Source organism: Sphaerodactylus townsendi, linkage group LG03 (assembly GCF_021028975.2).
Source record: "Sphaerodactylus townsendi isolate TG3544 linkage group LG03, MPM_Stown_v2.3, whole genome shotgun sequence".
Taxonomy (NCBI): Eukaryota; Metazoa; Chordata; class Lepidosauria; order Squamata; family Sphaerodactylidae; genus Sphaerodactylus; species Sphaerodactylus townsendi.
In genome coordinates, this window is record NC_059427.1 from 159,233,337 (window position 1) to 159,249,767 (window position 16,431).

Consider the following 16,431-nt stretch of genomic DNA (forward strand, 5'->3'; position numbering starts at 1 on the left):
TCTTGGACGGGAGAGACTGCCAAGGAAGTCCAGGGTCTGCTTTGCATAGGCAGGCAATGGCAAACAGCTTCTATTTGTCTCTGCATATGGGGTCCCCGTAAGTCAGCTGCGACAGCACTTTCTGTACACGCAAAATAGGAGACAGGTGTCACATCAAGACTTAACAACAGTGTATTCCCGTGTAAATCTTTGGTGAGTCTGAGCTCGCTTCATCAGATGCATAGGAGTCTTCATCTATTTGTATTGGCAGCTGAAAGGGAGGAGGGATCGGAAGTGTTACAGGGAGGGGCCAGAGCAGGGGCGTACCTGCCAGAGGGACATGTGGGGTGACATGTCCCCAGGCCACACCCACTTGATCATGTGTGGTCAAGGGCTGGGAGCCTGCATATCCCTCCGGCAGGTATGGATGCCCCTGCTGGCAGTAGCTGGTGCCAGGTTGCAGCAAACCCCTTGAGCGAAGAAGGCGCAGCCTCTGATGGAGGGGGGCCGCAGCAGCTGGCACTGGGTTGGGAACCTGGTGAGGGGGGCCCGGGGGGCCCGCGGAAGCCTCCTGGCCCGGCGCCGGCTGCTGCCACCTGCTGAGCCCTTGCCCCCACCAATAAGGGAGGTGCGGGGGGCTGCAAAGGCTGCACTGGGGGAGGTGTACAAAGGCTGCCAGAGTAAAAGAAAATGCAGTCCAAAGACTGATCAGTTCACTCAGGGCACTTTTGCAGCAGTGGCGTAGTGGCTAAGAGCAGGTGCATTCTGATCTGGAGGAACTGGGTTTGATTCCCAGCTCTGCCGCCTGAGCTGTAGAGGCTTATCTGGGGAATTCAGATTAGCCTGTGCACTCCCACACACGCCAGCTGGGTGACATTGGGCTAGTCCAGGGGTAGGGAACCTGCGGCTCTCCAGATGTTCAGGAACTGCAATTCCCATCAGCCTCTGTCAGCATGGCCAATTGGCCATGCTGGTGGTAGAGCTTGATAGAATGAAGGATTCCCTGGGCCTAATTTGCTGGCTAGGATTCCTGGGCTAATCCTGCTCGAGGAACTCCTCGAGCCCAGCCACCTACCTCACAGGGTGTTTGTTGTGATGGGAAGGGGCAAGAGAAGTTGTAAGCCGCTTTGAGTCTCCTACAGGAGAGAAAGGGGGATATAAATCCAAACTCTTCTTCTTCTACTACTTTTAATCTACTTTCACAATTGTTTGTAAGTGGATTTTGCTGTTTCGCACAGTACAATCCAGCTGCAAAGTGTGTTGGAAGTGCATTATTTTGCATGTGTGGAAGGGACCTCAGAGAGGCCAGCTGCAGATACAGAGGCAGAATGCAAAACCTAGCCCAGGATGAGATGCGGTCTGCAGCCAGTCCGGCACGTCCTTTAAAACAGCAGAGCTAAGCTCTGTTCTTCTCCTCCCGCTCCCCCCAAACAAAAGCCTTCTGATGAGCTGTTTTTAGTTCCCTTTGAGTTGCTGGAACATATATGAGGGTAAAGGGTGCCGGGGGTCTGGTGCTAGTGTTGGAGGGCAAACGGTGAGCTGCAAAGAAGAGGCCGTCTGCATTGGAAAAGATGCTGAGTGAAAGGGTTTTTGAAGAACACTAGGCCATTCCCAAAACCTCGTCTGAACCCATCGATATCATAGTTCCTTTGCGAGCCTGTTTTTTTTAAAGAAGATGCCAATTGACTCATATTTGATTTAGCTTTCGATCATTACAAATTAACAGGCGGTGTAAATTTTATCAGGGAGCTGGCAACTTATCCATCAGTGTGTGTTTACATTCCTAATGCAATCTATCAGCAGGGTTCCTCAGAAAAATGCTTCCTGCATAAGCCTTATTGACATGATGGTAGAATTCCTGCTGGATTGTGACTCGGCGACTGCCCCCCCCCCAAATCCAGAGAGGCTTTTTTCCTTCTCCGGGAAGGACGGAGGCGGATGAACGTTTTCCGTCCCAGGCTGGAGATGTGTTGCTGCTACCTTCTGTCTTCTCTTCCCTTCTGTGCCAGAATTTTCTGTTCTACAAAAGTCAACACAGCTATGGTTACTTTCTTATTTTAACATGCATCTCACACACACACACACACACACACACACACACACACACACACACACACACACACACACACACACACACCCAACACCCTGTGTTATTCCTGCCACTTCTAAAAAAACTTTTATTTGGAATTTTTGGAACATACAGTGTGATTTCTCAGTGCGCAACACACACAAAAATTAATATTCAAATGGAAATATTTGTGTTCGGGCTAATCCAGACATTGTGCATGCGCATACATTAGAGTCAAACATCCTCCTTCAAGTGTTACTATATTTCGTAGTCAGCTTACTGATTGAGTAGATAATTCTGTTGTACTTTAATCCACCTTCAGTCCCAGTGAGAAAGGTGGACTCGAAATGAAAGATAGATAAATAAAAAATACACATGAATGAAGGGAAGATCAGTTGTGCCTAAGGCACAGTGGAATGCCCTACCTCGGGGGTTGGACTTTGGCCCTTTCCCCACTCACTGTTTGCTGCGCCGAGTAGTGCGGGGTCCAACTGCACTCCCCACTACAGGGGCAGCTACAAAGCAGCCGCCCCGACTCTGCTGCTCTTAAGCCCTCAGCGAGGTCATTCTGGTAGCTGCTCAGCAGCTGCTTTTGATTACCACAGGGGCAGTGGGAAGCCGGAGGCTTTCCACGACCCTGCAGCTAAAAGGGTCCTGGACCAGATGAAACGGACGTCATTTTAAAAATGGGGAAACAGCCTTTGTGGTTCTTGGGGTCTCTTCCAACTCTATGATTCTATGATTCACCCAAAGCAATCATCTATGGGTACGTAGCCAAGGGAGAGAGTTGTACAGAATTAATCAGATCACTGGTTTTACTGAATCAGAATTATTTCATGGGATGTTCATCTGGGCCTACATACTTAGATTTTTCTAAAAAATTGATTGAACAAAGGTTATACTAAAGAAGAGACCAATGTTTTGACCTGCCTCCTACATGCTCATTTTTCTCTTTTTTTGGGCAGGAATCTTGTAAAAAAGCATCTTCCCAAGAGGACGGCGCGGGAAGACCCGGAATCAAAGTAAGGACTACTCTGAGCATGAGAGCTAGCGTGGTGTAGTGGTTAAGAGCAGGTGGATTCTAATCTGGAGAACTGGGTTTGATTCCCCACTCCTCCATCTGAGTGGTGGAAGCTCATCTGGGGAACCAGATGTGTTTCTGCACTCCTAAATTCCTGCTGGGTGATCTTGGCCAGTCACAGTTCCCTCAGAACTCTTTCAGCCCCACCTACCTCACAAGGTGTGCCTGTTGTGGGGAGAGGTGGGGAGAGGAACTTGTTAGCCACCTTGAGTCTCCTTACAGGAGAGAAAGGTGGGATATAAATCCAAACTCCTCTTCTTCTTCAAGGGGGTCTAACTTGTTCCAACCCAATCCCATACAATTTTTAATCCCATCTGAGTTGATCATTTTTCAGTTTTTTTTTTCAAATTTCTTGGCAAGATCTAAACACAGAGTTGTACCTTAGCATAGTTGGTAACCTAAGTTTTGGGAGACTGGGATTTTTGGCACAGGTTATTTCCCTTAAGTCTAGTGTTGTTAAAAAGTGGATTTGGGGGGGTTCCTGGTGGTTTCCCATTGAGGGGAGCGTGTTTCTTTCCCTGCTTCCCCACAGCATCATAGTGCATTTTGTGTACCTCCTGGGGCTCCCGAGGTTTTCTATGGTCTTTCTGAAACCTACTTTGACCCTAGTTTTTTGGAAATATTGCAGCAAAGCTTGGGTAGCTGCCCTCATGGGTGGCAACATTTGAATTTCCCTGGTCCTTGCTAAACAGGAGCTGTTTCTTCTCCCTACTGCAGAGGGTTGTCTCTTTTCTTCTCATCTTGGCAATGCAATAGCATTATACCAATCTAAAAAACACTATATCAATATATTGTTACACCAAAATATGCATCCCATTCTCTGAATTCCCAGAGTATATATTCAGAGAATTCAGAGTATATATTTACTAAAATATATATTTTAGTGTCGAAGGCTTTCACGGCTGGAATCACTTGGGTGCTGTGTGGTTTCCGGGCTGTAGGTCCTCTGAAGATGCCAGCCACAGATGCAGGCAAAACGTCAGGAGAGAATGCTGCTAGTACACGGCCATACAGCCCGGAAACCACACAGCACCCAAATATATATTTTAGTGTGTGTATATATGTGTGTGTGTGTGTGTAAGCATAAGCATTTTATTGTCATTGTGCACGCACAACGAAATATACAGCAGCCTTCCTCGATGTACACAATTTCAGACTCATACCCCATCCTCACTTTCCCCTTCCTCCACCCATCCCTACACAGCCCCAAACACATCAACACGAAGCCGCAGAGTTTAGCATAGCCACAGCTCTAGAGTAGAAGCTGTCTCTCGGCCTCCTTGTCCTAGTTTTGATAGATCTGTATCGTCTGCCGGATGGTAACAGTTCAAAAAGAGAGTGTGCTGGATGAGACGGGTCTCTCAGAATATTTTGGGCTTTTTTTAGGCTTCAGGAATTATAGAGTTCTTCCAAGGAGGGGAGAGGGCAGCTGATAATCCTCTGTGCAGTAGTGATCACCCTTGAGAGAGAGAGAGAGAGTGAGAGAGTGAGAGTAAGAGTAAGAGTAAGAGTAAGAGTAATAACAATACTATTACATTGCTGTCTTTGAAAAAGCTACTAGGGAAACTGTACAGGCCTGTCCTCATGTGGATAACACCAGAATGTGTTATCCACATTCCTCTTGTGCTGTTTCCCTGATTGTGCTGTTTCCCTGATTGTGCTGATTCTCTGAGCTGCAGTTGAGCTTTGAGGAGAGGAGAGGGAAGACATGTCCCCACTTCCCCCCCACCCCCAATTACTAGAAAGAATTCATAAGAGCTTTCTGCTCCCCGCAAAGCTGTTAGCGACTTCAGGAGACAATTTAAAACAGAATGGGATGAAAGAGTCAAAAACTTCCTGCTTTCTTGCCATTTCCCTGATTTTCAAAGCAGTCTTTTGTTCTGGGTAAGTAGTGTTTTATTTTTAACCTCAAGTGTGGGCCCCCTCTGTATACAAAACAGTCCTTCTGTTGCTGACCCTCCACATTCTGGTTACGTCCTCTGTGTCAAAAGGGTCAACAGAGCAGCAGCAGAAGAAGAGTTTGGATTTATACCCGGTCTTTCCCTCCTGTAAGGAGACTCAAAGGGGCTTACAAATTCCTTCCCTTCCTCTCCCCACAACATGCACCTTGTGACGTCGGTGGGGCAGAAAGAGAGTCCTGAGAGAGCCGTGACTGGCCCAAGGTCAACCAGCAGGCATTAAGTAGAGGAGTGGGGAAACAAATCCAGTTGGCCAGATAAGAGTCCGCTGCTCTTGTGGAGGAGTGGGGAATCCAACACAGTCCTCCGAATGGTAAAAAGTCTGGAATCCATGCCCTATAAGAAGAGACTTAGGGTGCTGCGTATGTTTCATTTGGTGAAGAGAAGGTTAAGAGGTGACATGATAGCCATGTTTAGATGTCATGTTGGGGAGGGATGTCATGTTGGTGAGCTTGTTTTCTGCTGCTCCAGAGACAAGACCAGGAGGTGAAGGAGGGTTCAAGGTGAAGGGAAAGAGATTCCACCTAAACATCAGCAAAAACTTCCTGACCGTCAGGGCTGTTTGCCAGTGGAATGCACTACCTTGGAGTGTGGTGGAGTCTCCTTCTTTGGAGGTTTTTAAAGAGAGGCTGGATGGCCACCTGTTAGGAGTGCTTTGATTGTGTGTTCCTGCACGGCAGGGGGTTGGACTTGATGGCCCTTGGGGTCTCTTCCAACTCTATGATTCTGTGAATCCACTGCTCTCAACTATTACAACAAGCACCATCTTCTCAATTCGTAAACTTCTGGGGCAGTTGTTGTGTCCTTTTGCTAGAGAGGCTGACCAGTTTCGAATGTGATTCAGTGATGGGGTTCGGCTGTTTCCTTTTCTACAGGTTCTGCCAGTACCAGGCCTTCTTGCAGGTGGTACGGGAGCTGAATGATTTTGCAGGGCAGCGAGAGGTAGTAGCCGAGAACCTTGTGATGCGGATATGCGTGGAGCTCACCAAGTACTCCCAAGAGCTCAAGCAGGAGAGAAAATTGGTAAAGTATCACCCCTCAAAGTACTCAAATAATGGTACGTGGGGCCAAAATACTCAGTGTGGTTGTCAGTCCGGCAAATCAAAGGTCAAATCTGGTTGTGATCTTGCTCGGCTTGGATTTGAAGATGTGTCTCTCAAGTGGCTCTCTGTGGGAGGGGAAGCCATATTTTGATCTCGTTCACTGGTTACGAACTCGGGGAAGTCTTGGGCAGCTGGACTTGCCCCCATAGAGCAGTGGCGAACCTATGGCACGGGTGCCAGAGGTGGCACTCAGAGCCCTCTCTGTGGGCACGTATGCACAGAGTTCATCATAGTGATAATAGTGTAATTATTTAAGGGAGATTATTAGCATCAAACCTAAGACCTAGTTTTGAGGAAGTAGTGTAGGTAAATCCTATTAAGCCTCCTGCATTAAAGCCCACTTGATTTTCACTAAAAGCTGCTTGATCGCTTTACCTGGGGAGTAAGCTTGGATTGCTTCAAAGCAAAACCACCGACTCACCACGCATAAGCTTTACTCCCGAAGTAACTGCACGGCAAAGAATAACCGTTTTTTTCTATAATCAAAACCTCAGTATTCAGGTTAAATTCCCATGTTGGCACTTTGCGATAAATAAGTGGGTTTTGGGTTGCAGTTTGGGTACTCGGTCTCGAAAAGGTTCGCCATCACTGCCATAGACATAGTCTCACAGGGCTAGCCCACAGGGTCATTTCTGTTCATGAGAGTTTCCAGGCCACTGTCACTAGTTCTTGGGGACGGCATGAAGAGTCTTTAACTTACGGACTTGCTATGGTCAATATCCGAAGAGCTCTGTACATCCAAGTGGGCCCTGGTGTTCTAAACAGTTTTGGGCCTTGGTCTTGAACAAATATTCTCAGAGGCTCCCTTCTGGATAGGTGGTGTACAAAATTTCTGTCAGGAGAACTAGTTAAGCATGATACGGAGGGTATGTGGCATGGTGTGGCCTGATCCCATCAGATAAGAACATAAGAACAAACCAGCTGGATCAGACCAGAGTCCATCTAGTCCAGCTCTCTGCTACTCGCAGTGGCCCACCAGGTGCCATTGGGAGCTCACATGCAGGATGTGAAAGCAATGGCCTTATGCAGCTGCTGCTCCCGAGCACCTGGTCTGCTAAGGCATTTGCAACCTCAGATCAAGAAGGATCAAGATTGGTAGCCATCAATCGACTTCTCCTCCATAAATCTGTCCAAGCCCCTTTCAAAGCTATCCAGGTTAGTGGCCATCACCACCTCCTGTGGCAGCATATTCCAAACACCAATCACTGCGTTCGCGTTGAAGAAGTGTTTCCTTTTATTAGTCCTAATTCTTCCCCAGCATTTTCAATGGATGCCCCCTGGTTCTAGTATTGTGAGAAAGAGAGAAAAATTTCTCTCTGTCAACATTTTCTACCCCATGCATAATTTTATAGACTTCAATCATATCCCCCCTCAGCCGTCTCCTCTCCAAACTAAAGAGTCCCAAACGCTGCAGCCTCTCCTCATAAGGAAGGTGCTCCAATCCCTCAATCATCCTCGTTGCCCTTCTCTGCACTTTTTCTGTCTCTTCGATATCCTTTTTGAGATGTGGCGACCAGAACTGAACACAGTACTCCAGATGTTGGATGCTAAGCTGGGTAAGTACAAGTACTCACAACTGACTTAACGGCGACCCCAGCAAAAGGGCTTTCAAGGCTCATGAGAAGCAGAGGTGGTTTGCCACGTGACCTCTAAGGACAACTCTGCAGAGAATGCCTTTGCTTCTCATGTGCCTTGGAAGCCCTTTGCTTGGGTTGCCGTAAGTCAGTTGTGACTTGATGGCATTTACATACATCGGTAAGAGTGACAACAGTCTTTGCAAAGGCTAAACGTAACGGTGGTACTGAGGAAGTCGTGTGATAAATGCTGGAAAATTGCTTTGTTAGTAACACCTATTCCAGGTGGCCCCTTCTGCGCCGTATTCAGTGTTGGGTTATTGAATTGTCTTTCCACACAGAGACGATTCTCTACAGAGCTATTGCTGCAAAAGGCAGAGGTATTTGCAGCAGGAAAAGAGCGTCCATGCAGACGTTTTCCCCCTGCTTTCCTGGCTTCAGCCAATATTCTCTACTCCACCACAAGGTTTTTCTTTTAAACATTGGGAATTGCTAGATTGCTACGACATTGCAGTACTCAATTGCGACAATTTACCAATTCCCATATTTATAATTCATAATGAAAAGATTTTTTTTTTTACAGTGAACTCTGGGAACAAGTACATTATTGCAACCAATCAGGCGTTTGGCCAGCCGGGTTGATTAATAGATCCCTATAACCTCTTGGCTTCCCGTGGGTACAGTAAGTAAGGGGGTGGGAAATTGTCGCCATCTAAACCAGTCCTGTTTTAAATTTGTATATCAAATTGTGATTTTATTGTTTTTAGGATTATTGTTCCCCACCCTGAGCCCTTCAGGGGAGGGCGGTCTAAAAGTTTAATGAATTAATTAAGAGGAGAAGAAGAGAAGATTTTTATATCCCACTTTTCTCGACTTTAAGGAATTTAAAGTAGCTTACAGTTACCTCCCCCTCTCCCCGCCCCCCCAAAGCACTGATATTGGTACAAAATAAGAATAAAACAACTGCTGTTGCTAGCATAAGAAACAAAAGTCACAATATAATCCAATCAGAAAAGTTGATTGTGTTGCCTTGATTTCATAGAGCAAGCACAGCCAGTCTTTTTGAAGTCAGGAACAGCGTTCAAAGGATGCGAAGCTCAATCAAAGCGATGATTCATGGTAACAGGATAACAGAATAGCCAGCAAGATAGATGCCTCTTAACACTATACTAAAAAACTATATAGACAAAGACTATCTCAACAGTTCCCAGGTGAAAGCAGTTACCGAAACCCAAAGAAATGCTTTTCAATTAACGTGTTTAATGTATTGTCGAAGGCTTTCACGGCCGGAATCACTGGGGTGCTGTGTGGTTTCCGGGCTGTATGGCCGTGTTCTAGCAGTATTCTCTCCCTGGCCGTTTAAGCTATGCACCATCTGTGGCTGGCATCTTCAGAGGATCCTCTGAAGATGCCAGCCACAAATGAAAGCTTAAACGCATCAGAGAGAACTTTCTTAGAATTTCTGTTTCCTTAACTTCCAGCTCTAAACCACAGCACCCCAACATGTTTAATGTTTTTGGTGACCTTGGTAGATGAAAGCGGACCTCTTTACAGCTGCGTTTACTAAAACAAATGAACAGACAGACGAGACATTTTAGACTCTAACAATCTTCAAAATGGCTACTGTTATGTCAACTTAATAAAACAATAAGTTGAAATACACTTTCTTTACATCCCTTGTGATGGCTATATATAGCATTGTAATGATCTAGCAATTCCTGATTTTTTTTTCAAAAAAGCACTCTCTTCGTGGGGAACAGTAGTTGGGGGCAAAGGCAAGCAAAATAATACTGGTGTAGGTGGTACATGGGAAAATGTATACCTTGCTATCCACAGGGCATCCAAAGATGCTTTGATTGAGACCCTCCTGAAAAGAATCTGACTAAACCAGGTTTGAGAAAGATCTCAGCAAAGGGAAAAGGGTCAGGGGAGCAAGATGATTAGAGTGTGGCATCGTGTGGATTCTCTCCTGGATGCTCTTATGACACTTCTAAAGAAATACTTCCTTTCTCTTAGCCTATCCTTCTCTTCTTAGCACTTACAAGAAGGCCGAAGGGCTCAGCAGCAGCTGGAGAATTCTTTCAAGCAACTTGAAAATGTAAGTCTGTTCTTAAGATGATGAGTGTCATGTGAGGGTCATGAGTGGAAGGCTGATCGATTAGGCTGTTGATTAGGCTGATGGGACAGAGCTGTGGAGGGCATCATTACCCTTGAAAGTTTCCAGACGTTCCATGGATGGAAATATCTTGCAGAGCCTGAATGAGGCCTTTGATTCACAGACTGTTTCCTTCATTGGTTAATTTAAATAAGTATGGAATTAGTGAGTAGAAGAAAGGGTAACATGGCTGAAAGCAGACATATGGTGAGAGGGGACTATCAGCAGAGTTTAAAGCGGAGCTACTCTGATAAGATGAGAAGGTCTGTAGTCTTCTTGCACTCACTTCTACCTTCAAACACTCTTGGAGAATACTCTCCACGCAAGATGTTCTTTCCATAGGAAGGTTTTTACTTTAGCAGTTGCAAGTAAACTTCCCACCCCTCCCTTGCATGCCACCCCTCCCCTCCCCCTCCCTCTGCTAGGGTGGGTGGGCCAGGTCCAGATGCCGGGTCCCCTTCCCTTCTCTCCCCTCACTCCCTCCCCTCCCTTGCATGCCACCCTTTGCTATACAAGACTATAATACTATACAGAACTCTTCAGCAATAACAAAGTTCAACACACACAGAACTTAACTCAGACTCTGTCTCAACTTAGCATATCATATACAGTACATACATCCCAGTGGATACTTTTCCCCGCCCAAGAAACAACCTCTCATTGGTCTAGAATTACAGTTGAATTCACCAATCATGTTAAAGGTCAATCTTTGCTACTTTTTGCCCCTAGACCAGGGGTTTGCAACCTGCGGCTCTCCAGATGTTCATGGACTACAAATCCCATCAGCCCCTGCCAGCACGGCCGGTAGCCATGGTGGCAGGGGCTGATGAAGTGATCCATGGTATCTAAACTGGAAATGCCCTATACTGACTGTCTCCGTCCTCTGGGTTTTGCAAACTTCACCTAACTCAGAAGATGACCTTTTTGTGAACCTTTACTCTTTTTTCCATATCATGACAGGGACATCATCCATTAGAACTCCGGCGTTTGGGTTGTTGGCTACAGACAACCTTTTGAAAAATGTCTTAAAGCTCCGAAGCTTTGACCAGTCATCCTTAAAAATGAATCCTAGTTCAGTCCCAAATGGTTAATGAGACTTACAGTCCAATCTGGAGGGTCGGGAGCATTGCCACGGTCAGGTACAACGGAACATAGCTGAGCCACTCCCAAAGAGGAAAGTTACGCTGCGGCCAGCACCAAAACTGGGAAGGGGAAAAACATGGAAGCAGTTATACCAGGACTGAATTGCTGGTGTAGAGAGTTCTCACAGCAGCCCCCAGCTGTGCAGTGGGGGGAGGGGCGACTTTACGACCCAGTGGACAGGGCCGATGCTGCCACTCTCTAAGGTGCTTCTGGACTCCAATGTAGCTTTTTTACTGCAGACTACCATGGCTACCCTACTGAAACTATGATCATGGTGATGTGATTCTGCTTTCATTGCTGGGGGGAGTGAGCAGAGGGAGCAGCAGATGGAACTGAAGGTGTCCCCAAAAGTGTCCCCAGAAGAAAAAGAGTCTTGGATTTATACCCCACCTTCCTCTCCTGTAAGGAGGTTCAAGGTGCCTTGCACGCTCCTTTCCCTACAACAGACACCTTGTGAGGTAGGCGAGGCTGAGAGAGTTCTGAGAGAACTGTGACTGGCCCAAGGTCACCCAGCAGGAATGTAGGAGTGTAGGAGGAACACATCTGATTCACCAGATAAGCCTCCGCCACTTGGCTGGAGGAGTGGGGAATCAAACCCTGGTTCTCCGTATTAGAATCCACCTGCTCTTAACCACTACATCATGCAGAGCTTGGATGTGAGTTGCAGCAATGAATTAGGGTAGTCTTCCAGACACCCGAGTTAGCTTTTGCCTGTGTAAGCCAGAAAGACACTCTGACTGACCCTCCCCTAAAAAGAATCTTCTTCATCACCTTTTGGCAGCGGTGCTAAGAATCTTCTTAAGACTCTGCTGCTTCAGCTACACCGACTATGCAAGACCATTTCCTTTCACCTTCTGAAGTTCTTTCTTACATTATCATTAAATTGTGAGCCTACATGCCAGAAATTCTGTCTTCATAGAATCGCCATAGAGTTGGAAGGGCAAGGGCCATCAGTCCAACCTGCAATGCAGGAACACACAATCAGAGCACTCTGACGAGATGGCCATCCAGCCTCTCTTTAAAACCACCAAAGAAGGAGACTCCACCACACTATGAGACAGTGAATTCCATAATGAGGCAGCTCTGTCAGGAACTTTTCCTGATGTTTGGGGTGGAATCTCTTTACCTTAAACCCGTTACTCCATGTCCTAGTCTCTGGAGCCGCAGAAAACAAGCTTGCTCCCTCACCGACATGACATCCCCTCAGATATCTAAACAGGGCTATCATGTCACCTCTTAACCTTCTCTTCACTAAACGAAACATCCCCAGCTCCCTAAGTCTCTCCTTGTAGGGCATGGATTCCAGACCTTTGACCATTTTGGTCACCCTCCTCTGGACCCATTCCAGCTTATCAATATCCTTCTTGATTTGTGGTGCCCAGAACTGGACACAATATTCCAGGTGAGGTCTAACCAATGCAGAATAAAGAGGTTAGACCTCACCTAGAATATTGTGTTCAGTTGTATAGACCTCTGAAAGCCATTTAGAATGGATAACTTAACCTAAACTCCTCTCCCTTGCTCTTCCTCTTTGAAAGCTCAGAATGGGTAATAAAATGGGATATTCATGCATAGCGCAACGGTACCTTAGACAGAGCTAGATTTTAGTCCAGAAGGACCTCAGACATCAGAACAGTTTTTGAGGTATGAGCTTTCCAAAGCCGGAGCATTCTTTGTCAGAATATGCATGAATCAAATATTTCACATTTCACTATGCCGGTGTGCGTGATCCCCAAATTGGTTAGCCCAGAAGCTCACGATCCATCATGCTACTCGATTGTTTACGTGCTCCTTCCTTGTAGAGCAAGCGCAAGTTCGAACGAGACTGCAGGGAGGCGGAGAAAGCCGTGCTGATGGCTGAAAGATTGGATCAGGACATTAATGCCACGAAAGCGGATGTGGAAAAGGTCAGAGACGGGCTTGGCTGGCACCCCCCTCCTCCCCCCCATGCCTCTTTTGAGTACCATATATACTCACACATAAGTCGACTTTTTCAGCACATTTGAGGGGGGAAGGGCAAGGAGATTGTCAGCCCCTTTGAGTCTCCTGCAGGAGAGAAAGAGGGATATACATCCAAACTCTTCTTTTTCTTTTTCTTTCCGTCCTCCTGTCTGTACCCTTTATCGTGCTACTATTTTCTCTTATTTTCTCTTTCACTTGACCTTAATTACAGTAGGTAGAAGGGGTAACAGAGCTTTAGTCTTCCACCACCACCACCCCTTCTTATGGACTTAAAAGCTCTTTTCTGACTTTTTCCAGGCCAAGCAGCAGGCCAACCTCCGTAGCCACATGGCCGAGGAGAGCAAGAACGAGTATGCGTCCTGCTTGCAGAAGTTCAATCACAACCAGAGCCAGTTCTACTTTCTGGAGATGCCGCAGATCTTCAGCGTGAGTTCCACAAAGCTGTTTAGTTCTGTTTAAACTGAATCTTTGTTCCACTTTTCTACCTAAGATGGATCCTCAAAGGTGTACACAAAACCCAGTAAAAAGCATCATAAAATGAAATATTGACATTTGCCCTACACCAGGGGTCTGCAACCTGTGGCTCTCCAGATGTTCATGGACTACAGTTCCCAGGGGCTGATGGGAATTGTAGTCCATGAACATCTGGAGAGCCACAGGTTGCAGACCCCTGCCCCACACAGTATATTCTTCTTAAAAACATGAATGATCTAAAAAAAATTAACAGCAGCAAAATACAAGAGTCTAATCGCACCTTAGAAGAAGGTTTTTCTGAGGTGTGTCATGTTTGAAACCTCATGTCCCCCAGTTCCTTGTGAACTTGTTAGTATTAACCTTCCTCCAGAATGAAATGTGGTCTTAGTCCCTTTAAGGAGCAAGTGGTCTTGTGCTATCAGTTTTTGCCTTAATCCAGTTTTATGCAGGAACAACATCCTATGTCTGTGGTGGCGAACCTTTGGCACTCCAGATGTTATGGACTACAATTCCCATCAGCCCCTGCCAGCATGGCTGATGGGAATTGTAGTCCATAACATCTGGAGTGCCAAAAGTTCGCCACCACTGTCCTATGTCCTCAAACCGTTCTCTCTTTGGAGCCAGCATGGTGTAGTGGTTAAGAGCAGGTGCACGCTAATCTGGGGAACCGCGTTTGATTCCTCTCTCGTCCACCTGAGTGGCAGAGGCTTACCTGGTGAACCAGATTAGCTTGTGCATTCCAACACATGCCAGCTGGGAGATCTTGGGCGAGTCAAGTTCTTCAGAGCTTTCTCAGCCCTACCCACTTCACAGGGTGTTTGCTGGGGGGTGGGGGAGAAGGGAAAGGAGATTGTAAGCCCCTTTGAGTCTCCTACAGGAGAGAAAGGAGGGGTATAAATCCAAACTGTTCTTCTTCTTCAAACTCTTAAGCATGGCCTCTGGTCCTAGCAGTCCCACCTGAAGTGTTGGCTGCCAGGAAACGAGGAGCGGCATCCAAGTGGCATCTAGCTTACCGGGGAAAGGGGGGTATTTGCTGGAAGGTGGGCTGTGGGTAGGCTGCTTCCTGTTGTGCTCCCACTCCAACTGCTGTTCCTCTCTGCGTGTCTCTCCCTTTTCCTTTCGCCCATCCGCAGAAGCTGCAGGAGATGGACGAGTGTCGAGTGCAGCGGCTCAAGGAGGGCTACAGCGTCTTCTCAGACACCGAGCAGCAGGTCTTGCCCATCATTGGCAAGTGCCTGGAGGGCATGAAGGCAGCCGCCGACTTGGTTGATGAGAAGAATGTAGGTGCCTGACAGACAAGTCCTAGTATCCTGCCTCTGCTCTTCTAGAGGCTGAAAAAATGGGTAGCCATTTTGTGGGGTTTCCGAGCTGTATGGCCGTGTTCCAGCAGGATTTCCTCCTGATGTTTTGCCTGCATCTGTGGCTGGCATCTGCAGAGGATCTGATGGTAGTAAAGCAACTGGAGTATATATACCTGTGGAATGTCCAGGGTAGGAGAAAGAACCATCTGCTTTGGTTAATAGGTGTAAAGGGTGCAATCAGCAAGTGTGATTTGCATGTGTTGAGTGCTAATTGCACCCATTACTCTGTGTCCTGGGCCCTTTCCCCACTCACCTTTTGGCAGCGGTGCTAAGAATCTTCTTAAGACTCTGCTGCTTCAGCTACACCGACTATGCAAGACCATTTCCTTTCACCTTCTGAAGTTCTTTCTTCGTATCATTAAATTGTGAGCCTACATGCTGATTCTGTCTTCATAGAATCATAGAGTTGGAAGAGACCCCAAGGGCCATCAAGTCCAACCCCCTGCAATGCAGGAACACACAATCAGAGCACTCCTGACAGATGGCCATCCAGCCTCTCTTTAAAAACCACCAAAGAAGGAGACTCCACCACACTATGAGGCAGTGAATTCCACTGTCGAGCAGCTCTGACTGTCAGGAACTTTTTCCTGATGTTTAGGTGGAATCTCTTTACCTTGAGCCCATTACTCCATGTCCTAGTCTCTGGAGCCGCAGAAAACAAGCTTGCTCCCTCACCGACATGACATCCCCTCAGATATCTAAACAGGGCTATCATGTCACCTCTTAACCTTCTCTTCACTAAACGAAACATCCCCAGCTCCCTAAGTCTCTCCTTGTAGGGCATGGATTCCAGACCCTTGACCATTTTGGTCACCCTTCTCTGGACCCATTCCAGCTTATCAATATCCTTCTTGATTTGCGGTGCCCAGAACTGGTCACAGTATTCCAGGTGAGGTCTAACCAATGCAGAATAAAGAGGTTAGACCTCACCTAGAATATTGTGTTCAGTTGTATAGACACCGTTTGCTGCACACTAATCTCGCCGAGTACCGCGGGGTCCACCTGCACTCCCCACTACAGGGGCGGCAACAATGCAGCCACCCCGACTCTGCTGCTCTTGCGCTCCTTCAGCGCAGGTCATTCTGGCGCTGCTCAAAACGATGCCTTTCGATGACCCCGCGCGGAGTCCGAGGCAGTGGGGAAGCCCAGGAACACGACCCTCGCGCTAAAAAGGTCCTGGACCAGACGATACCGACGTCATTTTAAAAGTGGGGAAACGGCCCTGGTCTCCGAGGCAGCAGAAAACAAGCATGCTCTCTCACCAACAGGACATCCCTTCAAATATTTAAACATGGCCATCCCTTAACCTTTGCTCCTCCAGACTAAACATCCCCATCTCCCTAAGTTTCTCTTTGTAGAGCGTGGATTCCTGACCTTTTACCATTTTGGCTGCCCTAGTTATATATAACTTGGTTCCCTGACGTTTCATAGCTGGTTTCGCCTCCCACAACAGCCATTTTGGGACTGCACCCACCACCCTTTGTCAGAATCCCAAAGGTGCCTGCACTCTCAGAAAACTTGGGGGTCCCTGCATTAAACAGCTTATTGCATTGAAGATCCTTTAAAAGGCAAA

At 47.0% G+C, this 16,431-nt stretch overlaps 1 protein-coding gene across 1 annotated transcript in view; it reads left to right on the forward strand.

Annotated features, from left to right (window-relative positions):
• TRIP10 (thyroid hormone receptor interactor 10) overlaps positions 1-16,431 on the forward strand; it is a 140,589-nt gene that overhangs the window by 102,994 nt on the left and 21,164 nt on the right. The window contains 6 exon segments of the mRNA XM_048490618.1: positions 3,013-3,069; positions 5,962-6,109; positions 9,799-9,861; positions 12,864-12,968; positions 13,321-13,449; positions 14,631-14,777. Of these exon segments, the coding sequence (XP_048346575.1) occupies positions 3,013-3,069; positions 5,962-6,109; positions 9,799-9,861; positions 12,864-12,968; positions 13,321-13,449; positions 14,631-14,777 (649 nt within the window).